The sequence below is a fragment of the Dermacentor albipictus genome, chromosome 1 (assembly GCF_038994185.2).
Source record: "Dermacentor albipictus isolate Rhodes 1998 colony chromosome 1, USDA_Dalb.pri_finalv2, whole genome shotgun sequence".
NCBI classification, from domain to species: domain Eukaryota; kingdom Metazoa; phylum Arthropoda; class Arachnida; order Ixodida; family Ixodidae; genus Dermacentor; species Dermacentor albipictus.
In genome coordinates, this window is record NC_091821.1 from 85,903,118 (window position 1) to 85,924,830 (window position 21,713).

Consider the following 21,713-nt stretch of genomic DNA (forward strand, 5'->3'; position numbering starts at 1 on the left):
AATAATTATTGAACATGTTCAGCTAAAATTCACCCTTCAAGTGCATTGAAATTTATGAATCACATCAGGTTATGAGTGCGTGTCCGGATGCCTGACAAATACCAATAAAGGCGTTTCCAGCTTTACGTGTCGAAAAATGGCCAATATGCTTTCTAACGTCATAACAATGCATGCATCAATACTTTCAATTTATCTATATTTCCTTGAGCCTGCTTTTCTGCACGATCTATTCATTTTGAGGTGTACTCGCACTTTAGCACGTTATTCCGTCACAATAAAGCCCACTGACAAGTACTTAGCAAAAACGGTCCATATAACTAATCTGAATTGTCTATCGCAATAATATAGTTGCTCAGAGAAACTTAGTAAGTAGTACGACTTCTTCCTATAAGCATTTAATTAACACAAATCGTGTCCTGTGTGGTAGTGGTTGGCGTAGTCAGTGAAACTAACCGCATGTAAATTCAATTTCCAGTGTCACGGATTCCTCGGGTGCCTTCCTGGGATCACACGTCATCGTGTAGATGTCCTCAGGTGCCGGCGATTCAGGGTTCTCCAGAATTCCGGATTCGTAGCTGCAAAGGAAGGGTGCGACAATAAGGCGCGAAACATTCACAGCCTAAAGTGTCTATTGTAATGAACGATGAGCAGAATTCCGGATTCGTAGCTGCAAAGGAAGGGTGCGACAATAAGGCGCGAAACATTCACAGCCTAAAGTGTCTATTGTAATGAACGATGAGCAAAAACGAGAACAAGGTGAAAGCAGGAGCCATCGTTTCGACAAGCGGACTTGTCTTCTTCAAGGCGACATATGCATAGTCAGCAAACAGCATTCCCCCGCAATGAAACCATGTTTTCGCCCCAGGTTCAAAACTTGCAGGCACCTTCAAAGTAACATTAAAATTAAAAGCACCGCAAATAGTTATACACACGAAGTCAAACCTAGCTTCACTTGTACAAGTTCCGCTGTGATTTATATGCTTGAATGTTCTTACTGTAAGAAACAATATATCGGTGAAACAGGACAATCAATGAACGTCCTATTAAACGGACATTGCGTGGACACAGCTAAAAAGCTTCCCAAAGCCGTCGCCGAGCCTTTCGACCAACCAAGTCGTAACTATGACGAACTTAAAATCTACATCTTACAGTCAAATTTCCGTTCTGAACGAGAAAGAAAATGCAAAGAATCATACCTTATCCATAAGTTCAAGGCATTGCAACCAATAGACATAAGCGTGTCAAAGGGAGCTCTAGAATCTATTCGCTATACTAAATTTCGAGCTATATATAGGCAACAACACAGTCTGGTTTCTTAGCGTATTTCTCCCTTTTTTTCCCCTTTTCTCCCTTTTTTGTGTCACGTGTCAACGCCTGACCCACGGGCGTTGACACGTGATTGACAGACGGCCGGGTCCCTGGCCTTGTGCACAGTACTCCTTTATTCTCAAGTCGACACGCTAACACACCTTCGCTCGTTGCCGCACCCACGCGCCTTGCGCCCTCCGCCCTTTAGAAGAATCCCACCTATATATTCTATAGCGAGGAAAGCATACGGCGCCTTGAAGAAGACAAGTCCACTTGTCGAAACGTTGGCTCCTGCTTTCACCTTGTTCTCGTTTTGCTCATCGTCTTGAATTTCCATCTCCAACCTTACCCGTGTTTTCATTGTTTTTGTTTTGTAATGAACGTTGTATTATCCGTTGTCGCTAATCAAGCCTAACACGTATTTTGTACTGTTCTTGCTAAGTAATGTCTGCACTTCTGTATATTTTTTATTGGTCGAGTTCTTCACACAGCTTTTTGTTTTTCTCACGTAACGCTCCAATAAAGGCATTATTTTTTATGATACCATGGCTGGTATAATTAATGCATCGATTCGTTTCCCTCATTTCGATGCCTTTCTTCTCATACACCTCTCACGGCCGGTAGACCACGGTGATAAGGTATAGGCGGAGCGCCGCTCGGTCCAGTGACGAAGTGCGAAAAGAAAAAAAATCCGAGGACCCCTAAGAACTTCTTATGAGTTGTGAATGCGAAAGCATTAATGTCCAATTGAACGCCGCTGAGCGGTCCTTCGAGTTTTGCCCTGCGAGTAACGTACCAAAGCGGTACGCGCTGTCCTGGCCAACAAGCACCTGCAGCCTGCCATGCCAACGCCGCATGTCACCGACGTCCTGCACAACGAAAGACTGAGGAAACAGCAATGGCCACCAAGGCCGGCAAGCGCGCAGCAACTAAGCCTAGTGGGAACGAGGGATAGAGACACGGACCGCGCGCCGGCTTCCGAGAGCGAGACGGCGGCAGCCGCACGAGCTCGTCACGCGACTGCCTCGCCGACGCGAACCTGCCTCGCTCCGCGGCGTCGCGTCGCCCTATCGGCTCCGTCGAGGCGCGCTGGTGACGTGGCGTCGTGGCGATTCTCTCTCGCCTCAGGCAACACCGTTTCGCCCACTGTGCTCGGTTGAGGGGCGCTCGTGATGTGGCGTCGCAGACGGAATGGGAATTTAGGAGCCGTTTCGCTGCTACAGACGTCGGCTTTTTCGCTCAATGGGCCATTTTAGGCTTTCGCTTTTGTGCTTCTTAAGGACAACGGGCTTGTGCAACCGTCTGTGACCATTAATGTAATTTCTTAAAACCACACGCGTCAGCGAACTTGCCGCAATTTCCTTCTTTCCTTCCCTCCTCTCTCCCTGTGATCTTTGCTTTCCCCTTTCCCATTCCCCCGGTGTAGGGTAGCCAACCGGACGTTATTCTGGTTAACCTCCCTGCCTTCTACTTTTCTCCTTCGCCTCCTCGCATGCAAAAAGTTGGAACATAATCGCTGCATTACACCGGTCCTGTATGCACATTACAATTGCTTATACCGCAGAGTGGCTGATGGCAAGGAGCAAGTGCGTATATAGGACGCAGGTCTCTGTTTCTTGTCGCGCAAGGTCCACGCAGAAATTCATTTGCAATGCATAATGGTCGCGGCTTTTTCTACAGCATGTCGTACCGGTTTCTGTATTAATTATGCGTGCACTTCAGATTTAAGAAATGGTGTACGCAGACTTGCGTCGCTCATGCACCTAAAGAACTTCAGCAGTTCTCACCTTACGTGCATGAGGTTGGCGTCCATACTCCAGGGTGCCGCCGGCGTCACCGGAACCTCAATCCCACGTTCCTGCGAGAAGGTTGACGTTACACAAGGCCGCAATAAATCTACATCCACGGCGGCTTAGTACAGAATTAGGACAATCCGCTCTACTTTTGCATTCTGTGAAGTCCTCACCAAATAAAAATGTTTAAGTATGCGCACGCAGATCAGGGGAGGTATTCCGTAAGAGTGCACCTATAGTGGACATGTCCATTTCGTCGGCCGATGAAGTTCTGATTGACTAGATTGGGCTGCGCATCCGGCGGCAGAGAGGCGCCACAGCCAATCAGCACTTCAGCAACAGACCAAGTGGACATGTCCACTAGGTCCACTCTTACGTAATACCTCCCCAGGAAAATAGCACGTGCCACAAGTCAGCACGGACGAGATAGGAAGCAACAGAGAACAGGAGTATAGCGGTCAAACAGCAGATTTGTATTATACGCACGCATTATTTATGCATTATTTACTTTATATTTATGTTTACCTTGGATCGACGACGACGAAGTTACTGTGCTCGGTTGCTGGTTTTCTTCTGGTGCTGCAGTTTTTCTCTGTTTACATTTTTTTTGTGCATCAGTAACAGGCAACGACGTTTGTGCTGCACCCTGAAGTCTTCTACTCTGCTGGGAGATCCTCCCCGCGGAGCTTGCCATGGAAGATATGGTCTTGGACGCGTCTGGCGGTCAGCATAGACCGCCCACGGCTCGGAAGCGGCTCAGTTCGGCAGTAGGGTCCGACGCTACTGATTCCGAGCTTTCTGACTCAAGATCGGAAGATTCGGATGCTCAAGCAGCATCCAGATCAGCGCGTCGCAAATGGAGCGTTCCCGCCCCGTGTTCGTGGTCGAGGCTTGCCTCGTCGCGCTAGAGCACAACTGCTCAAGCTGAGGGTTGGTTGCGTGAACGTGCGCGAACGTTTATACAGACAAGGGCGTGCGGAAAGTCCATTGTGTACGTCTTGTGGCTGTTACGAGACACTTCAGCACCTTATACTTGAGTGTCCCGCTTTCAGTGCGCAGCGCATGTCACTAGTGAGAAACTATCATCTCCTTGGCCTGCGGTGTGCGACACTCGAGGAATGTTTATACCCCAGTGGCTGTGCATCTAAACGTGATCAGGCCCATCGCGCCCTACTAACCTTTATAGACCTAACTAACTTAGGTTCAAGTTTGTAGCATGAACATTCGACATTCTGTTGTAGCGTGACCTTCAGACTTGGCGTCTCATCGTGGAGAACACAATCAGCCGCATAGCGAACTAGCCATGGCCGTGGTTGATAATTGTGGAGGCTGTTCGACGCGGCGTCACTTTAATTCCGGCTGCAGAGTTGTACTTTAGTCTTTAGATTTGTCCTGTTGCAGTGTTCTACTTTGGTCTTTAGATTTGTCCTGTTGCTCTCCTTTCCTTTTTCCTCCCCTCCTTCCTATCTTCCATTTCTGTGTTGCTGTCGCCTCCCTTCAGAAGAGTAGGCAGGCGTTGTGCCCCTTCCAGTGGCAGTTGCCAGCCTGCTCCTCGCTTTCCCTTTCGTGTTACCTGTGTATATGTGTATATGTGTATATGTGTGCAAAACAAACAATAAATAATATTAATATGTTTACCTATTAAATCGCTGTTAAACGGTAAATGATTCAGTCCGCAGATTAGATATAGATGGAACAGTCTCCTGAAAAATCAATTAGCCATAACTGAAAGCCCCATACAGAATGTAACCACATCAGTCAGTGTTAGAGAGAAAGAGAGCGTCCGTGCATGCGTGCGTTACCTTGGCATATTGAAAGAGGTCTTGGCGGCCTTGGAACTTGTTGTAGAACTCGGGTATCCTCCATGGAGCGATGGTCTAGAGACAACGAAAGGAATATTGCACAGCTTGACTTACCGAACAACCTAGCCTAATTGTTACTCAAAGTCAGCAAATTTCGCTCTGTCATAACGTCATGATAATGTCGGTGAGGCCAGGTGCGGCATTTCGAGACCAAACTTAGTAAAAAATTATAATTCTTATAAGTGTTTACCAACCGTCATACTTGCTAACTGTAGTCTTATGTTTGAGAAGATTGGGCAAGAGTCAACTCCATAACAAAAGTCGCAATTTCGCCCGAAAGGCGGAGCATCGATTGCGATAGCAAACTAGTGGACAGCTAGCCATTCGAAGGAACAATAGTAGTTTTATTGACCATATAAACTTGTAAACATAGGTATACGAACTAAATTAACCCGCATGGTGTCACGCGCGCACAAGCAAACATGAACACATCTCACTCGATGACCGCGGCATCTCGCTGTCAATACGCTGGAGTGAGGAAACGCGGCGGCAGCAGCGAGCGAATTGACCTTCGTGCTGCGTCTCGCATCAACACGAACTAAGCCGCGAAAACACGGCGCACGGCGGACTCTGTCTCCGTCGCAAATGAGTTTGAAAATACTGCGGCCCAGAGTAGAACGTGCCCCCCATCTCCCTAATCACCCCCACCCCCCGGAGTCTTTCGCGAGACGCAAGACGGCACGCTTCCTCACCGCTTTCCTCGCTTGCGTGCGCGAGATGGAGCCGCCATCGCCGGCTCACCCTCGCACACATTCACTCGCACATACAGCATACGGCGCGCGGCGACGATTTTATCGCCATTGGACTTTTTACGGAACCTCGCGGCGACGGCAGAAATGCGCCATGCAGTGTCCATTTCGTTGCTATCGCAATAATAATTGCTAGTAGCCCTTTTAAAAATTACTAACACAGACGCGATTCGTTACTGACCTTGTTCGCGGTCGGATATCTAGAAACTGATGTCTCATTATTCCTACTAAGTGGTCACGGCTTGAACTATGGCAGGTCTCAATTCAGAAACAGCGATTATGCGCGCTTTTTTATATTAAAAGTCTCATTAGTCAAATTTAGTTAGACAGCTTTTCAGCAATTATCGCACAATTTATTTGCCTTTGTTATCAACCTTGACCAGCAAAAAAAAAATATCCTATGTATCTAATTGTTTAAGTTATATTTATGAAATAGAAACTCTCGTCGCTAAAAATGTCTCGTATACAGATATGGAAACGAATTTGTACTTGTCCTTTCATTCTCTTGATTGTTCGCAAAAAAATTCCGGAACCCTGCTGAACTAGCGCTTTTTGTCAGTTTGCCCTTTATCTTTGCTTTTCTTTATTCGGTAAAAGCCTCCGGACACGTTTAGTGCATCCTTTTTAACCTGTGGCGTATGTGACTACAAATAAAGAACAATCCGCAAGGACCTCAGCGTACGCACCTTGGGTCTGTATTCTGGATCGATCACCTTTCAGAGAAACTTTCACATTTAAATTTACATTAAATTGTGGAGTTTCACGTGCCAAAACCGCGATTTATTTATGTGGCATGCCGTAGTGGGGGGCTCTGAAATCATTTGGACCACCTGGGGTTCTTTCACGTGCGCCTTAATTGAAGTACACGGGCGTTTTTGCATTTCTCCCCCATCGAAATGCGACCGCCGTGGCCGTGATTCAATCCCGTAACCTCGTGCTTAGCAGCCCAACCCCATAGCCACTAAGCTTTCACATTTGCGTGACCTAGAGTCAAGTGCTACGCGCCATTGGAGAGACTGTCCACTAATTTTTGTCAATAGCGCGCACCGATATCGATATCCCCGAAGCTCAGCGAACGAGAATGGGTCCTTAGAGTGCATGTCTGCAGCCTTGCATGAAATACTGCGTAGTATGCAATCGGATCTAAACTAAAATCTGCTGAGGGCAACAGAAAATCAAAAGAAACGCAACCTATTTTTGTAACGACTTTTGCAAGGCCCTGCATCAGCTTACGGATTTCAGAACATGGGCACGCGCTTCTCCTACGCACCTCGTCTGGGAAGAGTGAGACGCGCCGAGGGCGCTCAGAGCGGTATGCAGCGCAAGCACCCAGCGCCGGAAGCTAAAATTTATCCAGTTTCGTTAACCATTTTATATGCAGAGCGTGACCATGTACCGAGAAGGGTCACAATAACGTAAAAATATTCCATTCTGGTGTTATTCTAAACTCCTGAAGTCAAATTTGCGTAACCTCCGACGCAAGCGCATGGGTGGAGCCTCCGGCGTTTTTTAAACAGCCCCATTGAACACTCTCCTCGATTACAGGATGTCCCTTTTGTCTGGTTTTGAAGCGAATAGCATTGCCTACCGTGATAGGTTTTCGTTATCTAACCAGCTGACGATAGGCGAAGAGCGCTCAGATGTGGACAGATTCTCGGTGGCGCCAATCAGCGGAGCGAAAGCAGGTAACCTATGGAGTTGTGCCGGCATCTCTGAGTGGTCCGAGTGGCGCTGACGTCACGCCTGCATCACACATGAGGGGGGGATGAGGAGAGTAGTGCCGGCGTCTCCGATTGGTCCACTTCCCCTTGCTTCGCTTGCGGTGACTCTTCAACGATCGCGGTGGCGTGTAACAGAGTGGGCATTGGAACAGCCACGAAATGTTCCTTTTCCCAGAATAGTAGTACTTGCACCTTGGATGCGTAGAAGTCTAGCAACGTGTACCTTTTTCTGTTCCACCGCCGAGAATTACGGTGCCTGTCTCGAGTCAATCCACTGCTGTTACCATGGGTCTAATTCTGTTATCGGGAAATGTGGAAGAGAACCACGGGCCGCCTAAACGAATCGTGGAGATCGAGGGACCAAGTGACTTACAAAAATTAGACAATATGCTAACTCGTCTCAATGCCTTAACTCACGTACTGAAAACATTGAAAAGCAACAAATAATTTTAGTGGCTGGTGTGAGTGAAATAAAAAAAAAGGCTCAGAAAGTGATGCAGACAGACGTGAAAGAAATGATAGTAAATTACGCGACAAAGCAAACAAGTATATTTGAAATGAAAAGGGAAGAGGAAGAAATCAGAACTGAAGCAGACGGCACCACTTGACTTGTTGATGTTGAAGCTGAGCCGTGCAATAGTGCTGTTGATCTACAGGAAGTAGAAGATGTACGGAGGCTGGCTGATAATCAAAGCAAAGTAAATGCAAGGCTACTAGAGACGCTGGCCGAATTAAACGACAGGATGCGACACGACATTTTATTTTTCTATGGTTTGCCTGATTTTCCTTCAGAATCTTGGAATAGGACGGAAGAGAAGCTGCTTAATGTAGCGTCTGACGCTCTAGATTTTTTCCATTTCAAAAGAATCAATTGAAGTGGCGCACAGATTAGGTGTGTACGTGACTAGCAAATGCAGGCCTGTTGTCGTGAAATTTTCTACCTTTAGGACGAACCTGCAAGTCTTGTACTCGTACATTACAACAGGCGAAATTTTTTCACCCCAAACATAGCATATATATGCGAAAGAAAGCGATAGAATTCGGAAAATCTCAAAACAAAGCATGCAAACTGAGGTATAACAAGCTGTACGTTAACAACAAGGTGTATGGTTTCAATTTCACGGATAGCTGTGTTTATGAGCTTGACGGTACTTCTGAACAACTTTCCCGGACACACGTCGACGTCCATCGGGATAACTCCTCGGCCTTATTGCTCAAGCATGTTACAAAATAGAGGCGCGGCAGGAGAGATGGATGGAAATCAGGAACAAAAAACACACTTTCTTTTTGCTGCGAACATAAGAAGTGTGTTTTCAAAACGCGACGATTTGAACGCTCTGATACACCCGAGTGACGCGAATGTAGTATTGCTGACCGAAACGTGGCTTTCTTCAGAAGTATATATCGAACAGCTTTTTGATCGTGAGACCGGGCTTAACGTTTACGGGCAAGAGAGCTCAAGGAATAGGCGATGGTTTTTTTTTATTATTATGGAATTTTACGTGCCAAAACCACTTTCTGATTATGAGGCACGCCGTAGTGGAGGACTCCGGAAATTTCGACCACTCGGGGTTCTTTAATGTGCACCTAACTCTAAGTAGACAGGTGTTTTCGCATTTAGCCCCCATTGAAGTGCGGGGGCGATGGTGTTTTGATCGCTGTTGCAGAAAACCTTGTTTCTTCTTGTATTGGCACAGTTAGTGACTTGGAACTGTTATGGGTCGAACTTCGTCTATCGTTTAGAAAGATCGTCTTGGGCGCTTCTTATCATTATCCGTATAGCAGCAATCATTTTGTTAATGGCCTTCATAATTCTGGTGAGTCAGTCATGGTATGTTATCTAAATGTTCCGGTAGTTCTTTCTGGTGATGTTAATTACCCGAATATTGCCTGGTCAACTGCTTTTCCGCAATTAGGTTTGTTTTCTTCCAAGTGCAGCAATTTTTTTACTCTAAGTTATGATTTCAACTTCAAAGATATTGTTACCCAAGCAACCCGGATAACGTCACCTATTTCAGGTGTATTAGATATTGTGCTTACTACGGCACCTGATATATGTAATTCTGTTGATTATCTTACGGGTCTGAGTAACCATGCTCCTCTTCATTTCAGGGTAAATGTACCAGGTGAGCTTCACAAAAATAATTCTAAACATATCTGAGATTATGGAGCTTGCCACTTTGACGCTAATAATCGCAAGTTATGTGTATTCATGATGAAACCTTGCAGGGCTTCTCTGAGCGGTCTATTAATACCAACTGGAGGTTATTTACAGACAAAGTTGTGTCCCTCACAGAAGCGTTTGTTCCAGAAAGGCTGGTAACTTCCAATAAGCACGCACCTTGGTTTAACCAGTCACTCAAAAGATTAATCAACAAGAAGAAACGAATATTTCGTCCTGTGCACTGTCACGGTGTAATATCTATAATTCAGTAAATTCTGAATATAAAAAGAAGACTAAAATTGGTAAAGTACACATTTTAAATAACACACTTCGTCACATGTGGAGTAAAAATCCAAGACAGTTTTAGAAGATCGTAAACAAAAGCGATACTCGTGATTTAACTCTTAAAACACTGCACAGAAAATTAATCGCCAGCGAAGAATGTGCAAGCGTCATAGATACCATGTTTTCATCAGCATTCTTTAAAGATTCCAGTTTAGGTAGTCGCGACTATCCAATTTTTGAATTTCTCCCGATGCTTTCAGTTCGTTTCGATTCGACAGGTTTTGTTAAGATGATCGAAAACGTAAAAATATCCTCGTCAGTTGGAGTGGACAACATCAATTCTAAGTTTCTCATTAATACAAAAAGCATGTAGTTCCATTATCCTTTCAAAACTACTTGAGCAATCGATTGAAACTGGCTGTATTCCTGATGATTGGAAAGTGGGGAGAGCTATTCCCTTATTCAAATTCGGAGACAAGCACTCACCTAATATTTACCTACCCGTATGAATAATCAGCGCATCATGCAAGATCATGGAAAATGCCATTTCCTCTCATATAACTAAATTTCTAGAAGGTAATTCATATTTAGTAGTGCTCAACATGGATTCCGCTAAACATTTTTGTGTGAAACGCAACCTTTCTGTTTCTCTTATGACTTACATTCCATTCTTGACCAGAGTTCCCTTATAGTCTGCATAGTTTTAGATTTCTCTGAGGCATATCTGACACCGTAACACATGAATTGCTCATTCTTGTATTGTACAGTCTTAATCTGGATAGTAAAGTTCTTGCATGATTCAAAGCTTTATTCACAAATTGTCCACAGTTCGTAACCCAGAATGTTGTCAGAATTGCCACAGAATGTTGTCCGCGAGTACAGATAGTTATCTTCAATAGTTCTTGCATAATTGTTTCCTAAGAGGGATGGTATAGCAACTCCATTTTGGACAGAAACGCTTAATGAATGAATAATTGCGCGATACTTAACGCAAATTTGTTCGATAACCTTTCAACGCAAGAGCAGTTTGAATACATCAAAATAAGCGCAAGTACTCCGATCCTTAAATCAGTAGAGACATACCCACCGATTCCGCATCCATACCACTCGTGCACATATGTCGTTTAGCGCTCGCAAGAAAGCAGCTGCAGTGGAAACAAATGATCGGCTAAAAAAGCCGCGTGTCCCTTACTTTCGCCTGTGGCACTGTGGGATGAATTAATGTATCAGCTACCGAGACGTGCACTTTCGATCGAGGAGTGTTGTACGAGTATTTGCTACAGTCTAGTGTGGGGAAATCGTGAAATAGTACAGTGAGATGAGCAAACATCGTTTCACGTAACTTCGTTGCGTGCGGCCATAGGCTAAATATGTACGTGGTGTTTGACGTAGAATGTACTGATATTGATGTTCTGTTTCTAACTTCCTTTTTATTAGACGCCACGAAATTCGTTCTCGCTATCGGATCCGATGTGCTGCAACGCCGGAGTGATCGGCGGGCAGCCATCTTCTATTCTTTTCGAAACGGGGCAGTCCCCGGTCAGTCCATTTTTTTTAAAACTCATTTTGATTGGAATAATTAGTGCATGTTTAGTGCGCACACGTCACATTGACGTGGTGAGTTCTCGCTGCTTGTGACGTCACTTGACAGGTAGGCGAAGCGGGCGCCGCCAAAAAATGTTTGAGCAATCGCGCAGGGCTAATAACGGAAATGGAATAGAAACAGATCGGAATACAGCGTTACGTTATAGCGCCCCAGGCTTGCACAAGCTTGCCTCAAGGCGCATGCGCTGCCACGTGTTACTGTAAGTCACCAATCTTTTCCCATGATACACCAGCGAAACGGTGCTCTCATCGCGTTTTGTTCCGTTTCCACCACAGAACAAAAAGGCGCGATTGGATGCGCCGTGTGCACCTACCTGCACGCTGGGTAGCAGTGCGCTGCAGGCGAGCTCGAAGCGTATCTGGTCGTTGCCCTTGCCCGTGGCGCCGTGCGACACGAAGGCGGCGCCTTCCCGTGCGGCCACCTCGGCCAGCGCCCGGCCGATGCAGGGCCTGGCTAGCGCCGTGCCTAGCAGGTAGCGCTCCTCGTAGACAGCGCCCGCGCTCAGGGCTGGAAACACGAAGTGCTCCACGAACTCGCGCCGGAGGTCCTCCACAATTACCTGCAACGCAACACTAGCGCTCCTGAGCGCTGTCACTGGGAGTTTACGTGTGCAGCTAGCGTCCTTTTGATGAGTACCTTTATAAGTAGGGTTCAGCGTTATCGCTTTTTATGTTTCCGAAATTTGACGTTTTTTTTTTCGCTCGAAAAATTCAACAATTTTGTCATTTTTTATTTTTATTTTTTTCGAAGAATAATTTTTTTCGCGTCGAGCTCACCGTTCTTGTTCCTTTTTATTATTGCGTTGAACATCTTATTCACTAATTTCGTTGAAGCTCAAACGTGCTGTATCACTGCAGATTATGTTCTTCAACACTGTATAGTTTTATTCTATACACAGCATAACAAAGTGTTTGAGAAGCAGTCTAGCTATAGTCAGGGCACAACACCATACGGCGATGTGGCAGTGCGGGGAATTAAGAGCGAGTGCATTTGATATTCCAGCACAAATAGAATGAGACTTCATTCGTAGTATTACGAGGGCACACAGCTCTTACGAATACCGCCGAAAAAACGAAGTGGCTAGGTAGTTACGACTTTGCGTTACGGTCAGTCAATTGCCCCAGTTCGTCCACTCCACTGGTCGCATCTCGACGACTGCAGGACCCAGACAAGGGCTCCCCCGCCCCTTCGCCGCTTCTCGCTTTCGTGGCAGCAGCAGGTAAAACAGGCACACATAACAAATAAAAAGGAACGTTTGCTTGAGCGGCAGACTGATAAGGAATCTTGCTCTCGCCAAGCATCGGCGCGCATGTATACAGGCTCGGGTAAGCTGCGCCTCCCCCCGTCGATCGCCGTGTTAGCTCTCTGGTAAACTTCACTGTGTGGTGTATTGCGCGCAGCAAAGGTGGTCCACACGGGAACACAAACACGAAAAACGAGAGACCTTGCTATCACTGACCCTCTTCGATTATAACCGAATTCCGGCAATAAAATTTCGGTGTACTTTTTTTATTTATCGATAACGCTGAACTCTAAATGTACTGTGCGACGTCTCATAGTCTTAGATATTACTTTCATGAGCAACGCGTACCCGTGTGTAAAAGTGTGGAAAGATGTCGCGCCTTGTACTGCATTTACCATTGGCCTATTTATTTCATTTATTGAACTGGCGACAAGTAGGCGTTGACCAGTCGTTCCCGCCAATGTGACGCCGCAGCGAGCTTCCGTTGGTTGTCCGACAATTTTCTCCATTCAATGACATTATTTTTTGGCGCAGAACGTAGCGGTGTTCATGACATTCGTAGCAATTAAACGCTATATCACCATGTCGTTGAGCTCGCGTGGCATTTCACATTTACAAATAGGGGAAAGCGTGTCACCTTCTTGGCTCCGATGCGTTTCGCCTTCTTTTCAGCCGCAGCGAAGTCTTCGTCTTGCCCAAGGTTGGCCTGCGCAAGAATAAGCAGCATCGTTTTTAATACCCCATTAATATGCTGCGAAAAGTTATTTTTCTTTATTTCCGCAAGATCTGGCGTCATTTCCACTCCTCAAATAAAAAAAAATAATTAAGGGGAGAATATCCGCGGTCTCATCAAACCATCAGCTGAGAGAGATACAATAATAATGCAATAGCGTGCGGAGGATTCTGTCAATTGATGATTTCCTATCAGGTATCCGCATTGAATAGAGCTAAAATTTTCCGTGAAACACTGCGAGACCCTTTATGCGAGCATCCCCGAATGTTTTATTCAGATTATTTTCTTACGAGCAGTATTTTGGAGTAAGATTATGAGAGACGAGAGGCATTTATGAGAACCAGTCTATCACGTATACACTACAAGCGGGTCCGAAGTTGTTTTCGAAGAACCAATGATTGAATTCTTTGTGGCAGGCGGAAACTGTGAATGGTCATTACGTGTCCTTCTCATTCCGCTGCCTCCCCGCAGCCACATACCCAATCCCGCATCCTCAATGACCCATGCCCGCGTCAGAGAGGTTTGTTGAAGCGGCACACAGGTGCACAGCAACCCAGCAACCACATACCCAGCAACCCCATAGTTGGTGCGACGGTTGGTTTCGAAGCCAGTCCCCGCAGCAAAGCAGCACGACGCGCTACCCATTCGACCATGGACCCATGGTCGAATGGGTAGCGCGTCGTGCTGCTATGCCCAGATACCCAGGAAATGAACTGTACTAGAAGGGAAACTTGGGCCAGTTGGTTGTAATTCATGCTTGAAAAGTAACAGCGCTAAAATGACAAGGGCTTCGTGGGCAAATGGACAGCGACAGCGTCGCATTGCTCTTTGCCTAAGTCCTTGTTCATTTAGCGCTGTTATTTAACAAAACAGACATCAAGGTGTCTGAGAAAACGGTGAGATCAGACAGACAGACAGACAGACAGACAGACAGACAGACAGACAGACAGACAGACAGACAGACAGACAGACAGACAGACAGACAGACAGACAGACAGACAGACAGACAGACAGACAGACAGACAGACAGACAGACAGACAGACAGACAGACAGACAGACAGACAGACAGACAGACAGACAGACAGACAGACAGACAGACAGACAGACAGACAGACAGACAGACAGACAGACAGACAGACAGACAGACAGACAGACAGACAGACAGACAGACAGACAGACAGACAGACAGACAGACAGACAGACAGACAGACAGACAGACAGACAGACAGACAGACAGACAGACAGACAGACAGACAGACAGACAGACAGACAGACAGACAGACAGACAGACAGACAGACAGACAGACAGACAGACAGACAGACAGACAGACAGACAGACAGACAGACAGACAGACAGACAGACAGACAGACAGACAGACAGACAGACAGACAGACAGACAGACAGACAGACAGACAGACAGACAGACAGACAGACAGACAGACAGACAGACAGACAGACAGACAGACAGACAGACAGACAGACAGACAGACAGACAGACAGACAGACAGACAGACAGACAGACAGACAGACAGACAGACAGACAGACAGACAGACAGACAGACAGACAGACAGACAGACAGACAGACAGACAGACAGACAGACAGACAGACAGACAGACAGACAGACAGACAGACAGACAGACAGACAGACAGACAGACAGACAGACAGACAGACAGACAGACAGACAGACAGACAGACAGACAGACAGACAGACAGACAGACAGACAGACAGACAGACAGACAGACAGACAGACAGACAGACAGACAGACAGACAGACAGACAGACAGACAGACAGACAGACAGACAGACAGACAGACAGACAGACAGACAGACAGACAGACAGACAGACAGACAGACAGACAGACAGACAGACAGACAGACAGACAGACAGACAGACAGACAGACAGACAGACAGACAGACAGACAGACAGACAGACAGACAGACAGACAGACAGACAGACAGACAAGGACGGACGGACAAGGACGGACGGACAAGGGCGGACGGACGGACGGACGGACGGACGGACGGACAGACAGACAGACAGACAGACAGACAGACAGACAGACAGACAGACAGACAGACAGACAGACAAGGACGGACGGACAAGGGCGGACGGACAAGGGCGGACGGACGGACGGACGGACGGACAGACAGACAGACAGACAGACAGACAGACAGACAGACAGACAGACAGACAGACAGACAGACAGACAGACAGACAGACAGACAGACAGACAAGGACGGACGGACAAGGGCGGACGGACAGACGGACGGACGGACGGACGGACGGACGGACGGACAGACAGACAGACAGACAGACAGACAGACAGACAGACAGACAGACAAGTACGTGACGTACCCTAAGAATGCCTATCGCATTAAACATCCGCTGCATTTCGCGTTTCATTCATCATTTCTTAAACGTCGAGACTGCCTTCGACAGTCGGGTTCTGGTGACCAGACAATCCCTCTGAATGCACCTAATGCTATAACTTTCGACGCACCAGTTATGCCAAACTGAAAGCTTAAAAATTCCCAAAACTCATATTTAGCGTATGTGTGTGCACAGAACGTGCTCTTCAGATTATTTTCCGGCGTGCGAACTTGCAGGACTTCCTTTTAACCTCAGTGTATGCGTCGGGTAGCCTTGACGATGTTATTTTGCTCCGTCCCGTTCATTCGTTCTAACCGTGTTGGCGCGGCGGCCAGGTCGTTTTAAGCGGTTCGCGCTCCATATGCTATTTTCTTTCTTTATTTAATTCCGACAGCAATTATTGGCCTCGAGCTCCACCACTGGAAAAGCTGGCGCCACCGTCGGCGTGACGTGCTATTAGGGATCACGTGGACATAGCGGCCGCGTCGGCTGCTTCGAGAGCGCCGAAGCGAGCTGAAAAATGAGTTTAACTTCCCTTGTACGCTGCGTTCCTCATTTAGTGGCGAGATTTTCCCGCTTCGAGTTTCTCCTTTACAACGCTGGAAAGCACTACAATAGGTAGTGGCTGCCTTTGAAGGCGCGCAACATGGTAGGCATACTGCTCGGTGCAGCAGTGCCGGACGTACGCAACGGAGCCCGGTGTCAGCCTTATTCACACGTAGCCGCAGGACAAGAAGCTGCGTGAAGCTTGGCTAGCGAAACATAAAACCGGCAAATAGTAATCGGCTACAACTCGGGTATGCAGCAAGCACAGACGCGAGGAAGATTTCTGCTACAGCGCCGGGTCTGCGATGTTCAGAAAACGCGCACTGAGACGCTCGCCCGAATGTGCTGCCCGACTAATGTCATGACGGTTTGGTCTATGAACTTGTCGATGCTATAGATACTGGCAAGTCCACTGGAGTGGAAAGGGGGCGGTAAAAAGCACATTTAAAAAAGCATGGCATATGGTCATGTTTGTGTTATGAATTATGTGCACTGGATTACAAAAAAAAAGAAGCAGCGGGAAATCGCACGCTGAAAACATCAATAAATATACAGTGCGACGCAACTCGAGAAATAATATTGAAACGTCCAAGAATTTAGAAGAAAAAAAAGAGTGAATCGTCATGACGGCACATCACGTTGAAATCTCTAGAATGAAATTATTTTTGAACAGCTCTGATAGCGCCCACGCAACAATGGTTGCTTGTATATTGTCAAATGCTCATATTCTGAGGCCTAAAGCTCATGACACGGTGCGAAAGCGTGCACGCGGCGAAAGCGAAACAGTGCGCGGACAAGCATGCAGATGCGCAGTCGGCCGCTTCGAAGCTGCGTGATCGCTGCATTGATGCTTCATTCTATTACACTCCATTTAGTTATACAAACGCTATAAGAACATATTTCACATCGTTTGCTCTCAGCGTTTGCCTACCTTTCACGCAAGAAGCCGGTTCGGGAGACTCCATCGCGGCGACCGCGCGCAGTGGCGTTCACTGTACGTATTCGGTAAAGAGATAGCGTCTGTAAACGAGTCTGTGATTTCAGTTTGCCCAAGATTATTATTTAGAAAGTAAAAAACTTCTCTCGTTTCGAAAGTACTTACAAAAATGTCCGGGGGAGCTCGCGCGTGGTGTTTTCAGTGAGCGGTGACAGCAAAACCTATGAGGAGCGCGCCACGTGATCCCTCATACTACGCCAGCGAGGCGCTTCCGATAGATGGCGACTCCATAACTCCTCGCCGCCAATATGGACCCTCCAGGCGAATTCCCGCCTTAATCGTCATCGTCGACGTCGCCGTGAGGTTCCGTACTAAGTCCAAGTGCGATAAGATGGCGGCCGCGCGCCGTATGCTTTAGGTGCGAGAGAAAGCGTGCGAGGGTGAGACGAGAAGGATGTTATCTTGATGCGACAGCGTCCTTTTGCGCGCGCGCAAGGGAGGAGGACGGGGACGGTGCGCGCAAGCTAGCAAGAAAGGTGGGAGGGGGGAGTCGGCTTAGCGAGGTTAGCCAACGACCCCTAGATAGCAGGTCTGAGCACTCTGCTTTATGACGTCATGCTACTTGGACCGAAATTGGACTATTAGAGATTGTAGAGATTTTATTATTAGAGAAAGTGACTATCAGAGATTTTAGTTTTCACGCAGACGCTGCACTTAGATGCCTTTTTCATGTTTGTTTCCGTGTTATTCGTTGGTCATTATTCCCATAGTCGTGCGGATTTTATCACTGACTGGGCCTTAGGCGTTTGAAGTGTGTTATGTTGTGGATAGTTTGATAGTGAAGCGCAGACGGTACTTTTTATGTCTCGTTTTTTGTCCCCGTTGGCTTGGAAAAGACTATACTAGATCCCCTTGCCTCCCGTGCTGATCGACGTGTGGTTCTTGTTTGCTCATTCGATTTTATGTGCCAGATATGATTCCTGAGTGGTCGATAGATTGCTGTTTTTTACTTCTAAAGTTTCGTGTGTGACTCGGCGTAAATAACCTACACAAGGCAGGCTTGTTGCGGAAATAAACTTAGTTGTGAGTGGCGCTGGTCCTGTCGTTTGTGTTCTTTTTCTTGAGTCCTGGTCTTCTGCGCCTTGCCTCTACTACTTCAAGCATGAACCAACTAGCCCAAGCAAGAGTTTTACTTGACCACTGTCAAGCCCGGCGGGCCCAAAGCGGTGGCGTGAAAATCACCGCACCTTTTTCGGGAGCATCCCTATTAGATTCTATGGCAGTCTGGTAAGGAAGCATGATGTCATGGATCGAAGTGCACAGGCCTTGTGCTACCTAGGAGGCGTTAATTAGGTTAGCGCGCATCTCTACTACTGCGGTTGTGGCATCGCATGACGCGCCTGAGCATGGCCACCCATGCCCTATTTCAAAGATATATAATCTGCGGGGCATCGCTGGCTTCGTGTGCACTGCGTTCTCGCGCGCCTAGTTCACGTTGAAGCGAGAGGCAGCACGAAGGGGAATTCGCTTGCCGCTGCTGCCGCTCTTCATCCCGCCACCATTATGGCCGCGAGTTTCCGCGGTCTTCGGGTGCGATGTGTTCTTGTTTGCCTGTGCGCGCGTGACACCATGCTTGTTAATTTAGTTAGTAAGCGAATGTTTACAGCAGTTCAAACAACCGATAAAACTGCTACACTTCGTATAGCTGTCTAATAATTTGGTATCGCAATTAATGTTTCGTTTTTCGGGCAAAACGGAGACTTCTCTTACAAAAATGACTTTAGCCTGTCTATAGAAAGTCTATGGACTTTTTATAGACGACCTCGCCCTTCTATATATTTAAACTTTTGTTGATACAAAGTCTATAGACTCTCTATAGACGACAGTCGATAAGATTTCTATTTCTTTTTGTCTATTCGCAGTCTATAGACGGTCTATAGAAAAAAACTCGATAAAGTGTTTGCTTCTTTTTTGCCTACTTCCCCACAACAGACACCTATAGACAAAAGTCGATTCAGCCTCTATTTATTTTTCTCTGTTATTTATCTATAGACTTTCTATAGACGAGAGTCGATAAGATTGCATATTTCTTGTCTATTCCCACTCTACCTAGTTCTTCAATAACACACACCTGCACACATTCACACACACCGAACCCCCCATATATATATATATATATATATATATATATATATATATATATATATATATATATATATTGCTACGCCTGCGCGACCGGTCGCTCGAGTCACATTGCGTGTAATCACGGGCTTCTTCCCGCCCGGACAAACATTTCTATATATATATGGAGCTCGTATTGAGCAACAGAAAGCTGTATCGGGAGTTTCTAATGTTGCTCTACAATTTTATCATTGAGAGTATTCATCTAATTAACATAATTGAGAAATTAATTAACACTAATTATCTAATCAGGAGAATGCAAAAAAATAATTGAGTATCTCCAAGCGATGGCAAACAACATTACGTTGGTTCTCTCCAGCTACGTATATAGCATTTGCATATGTTAAAGTCTGGCTCAAATTGAGTGAAAGATCCCGTATACTTCTTTGCAATTGGAATTATTCTCCACGGTTTCCTATATCACCGCCGATGAAGGCCATAGGGTGGGACGTCCCCAAAGGTCATGTTAACTTGCGCGAACAGCCCGTATACCGATTGTGGTAAGGCGTGAGATGAAGTAGAAAACAGCCGATACTGTAAAATTCTTATTGCTTCAGGTTTACATGCCATCTATAGATTGACAATAGACAAAAATCGTTAATCTGGGCCCAACCCGTGTACGCTGTAACCAAGCACAGGTACCGGTGGATAATACGGAGCTGCGTTTGATATAAGCCACTGAAGTTGTATACTGCTGAGACTGCTGTAGAGCCTATTTGCAGACTTTATTATACACATAGTGCATACCTCCGCATTTGTTCACCACATGACATGATCTACGTAGTCACTCTCGGCAATCCCAAGACACTCTTCACAGTTGTCATAGCATGACTTTTGCGGCAGTAGAATAAAGAAAGCAAAACGCCGATCCAATTGTGATAACAGATGGTATGAACGCCAACTTGAGCTACAAGCGGATTCCAAACAGGCATCAAGCAAACAGCACAGAGACTTGTAATGTTTGTAGCTGACAACGCGGACTTTGTGAGTGTGCGATGAACCGATGTCGCACATGCGTTGTGTGTCATCCGATTCTCAGGTACCTTTCACATTGTCTTCATATCTCGGCTGCATCACTAACATCGCGCGGTTTTTCGTTGACTGATATCCTGCGCAAACTCATCAAAGTTTATCATTCACTTAAAATATGTGTCAAATTCTCTGAGCCCACCCAATATGTCACAGGCGGTATGCCTGCGCAGCCACGCATATGAATACCTCATTGACGTACTGATTGCTTTGACCTATCATCGGAACGGAAAATTAGCACTAACATACGTGCGGGCATCACATTTGGCAGTACGCTGGAAGATATGCTACAAATGCGTTGTATTACTCATCGTCGCTGGCGATAATGCGTCTGAAGAGTCTGAAGGGCCCTGTAACGGCTTTTACAAACAGCGCATTCAAGCATCCACACGGTAGCCCACAGCGTTGGTAATACAACCTGCCAGCGCATTTCCTTCGTCCATGAAAAAAGATGAAAAATGGAAAAGAAAAGCAACCCGTTCCGGGGCGCATGGCGCGCAGAGAGAGAGAGAGAGAAAGAGACAAAAAAAGAAAAAGGAAAAGGCGCTCACACTCCTCGAAGCGCGCACGCCCAGCGCACGGAGCTCTTGCGCATGCGCGACGGTGCGCTGTCTGTCCGCGTCAATTTGAATTCTCAATGAGTGCGCTATAGGTACGTAAACGCTTGTAGCGGTGTGCGGTGTTTGCCTGAACGTTGGGGTCTGTGTATGCGTGTCTTCTTTGTGGCATCACACGTCAACTACACTGAACGGTAAGCTTTAGCAAAGATGTTTTGCGTCAATAGATCATGATTAGGAAAGCGCATTTCGTAGCGCGAACAGGCTGCATGTAGCGCAGGCTACTCGGGCATAGTATCGTTTTCTCATTTTCATGATTTGATAACGCGCTCTTGTTCTCACTTCTACTATACGGAATGTTTTGCGGCAAGCGATCGCTCACGCTTGTTGATTTTATCGTCATAGTTGATGTGCGTAAAAAAAGGAAAAAATTAAATTATGGGGTTTTACGTGCCAAAACCACTTTCTGATTATTAGGCACGCCGTAGTGGAGGACTCCGGAAACTTCGACCACCTGGGGTTCTTTAACGTGCACCTAAATCTAAGCACACGGGTGTTTTCGCATTTCGCCCCCATCGAAATGCGGCTGCCGTGGCCGGGATTCGATTCCGCGACCTCGTG

At 46.5% G+C, this 21,713-nt stretch overlaps 1 protein-coding gene across 1 annotated transcript in view; it reads right to left on the reverse strand.

The window, feature by feature from the left end:
* Positions 1–21,713, reverse strand: part of Ass (argininosuccinate synthase) — a 69,076-nt gene that overhangs the window by 34,411 nt on the left and 12,952 nt on the right. The window contains exons 2-6 of the mRNA XM_065424594.1: positions 13,369–13,437; positions 11,802–12,047; positions 4,904–4,978; positions 3,096–3,166; positions 454–575 (exon numbers count right to left, since the gene is read on the reverse strand). Of these exons, the coding sequence (XP_065280666.1) occupies positions 454–575; positions 3,096–3,166; positions 4,904–4,978; positions 11,802–12,047; positions 13,369–13,437 (583 nt within the window). The remainder of the gene's footprint in view (positions 1–453; positions 576–3,095; positions 3,167–4,903; positions 4,979–11,801; positions 12,048–13,368; positions 13,438–21,713) is intronic.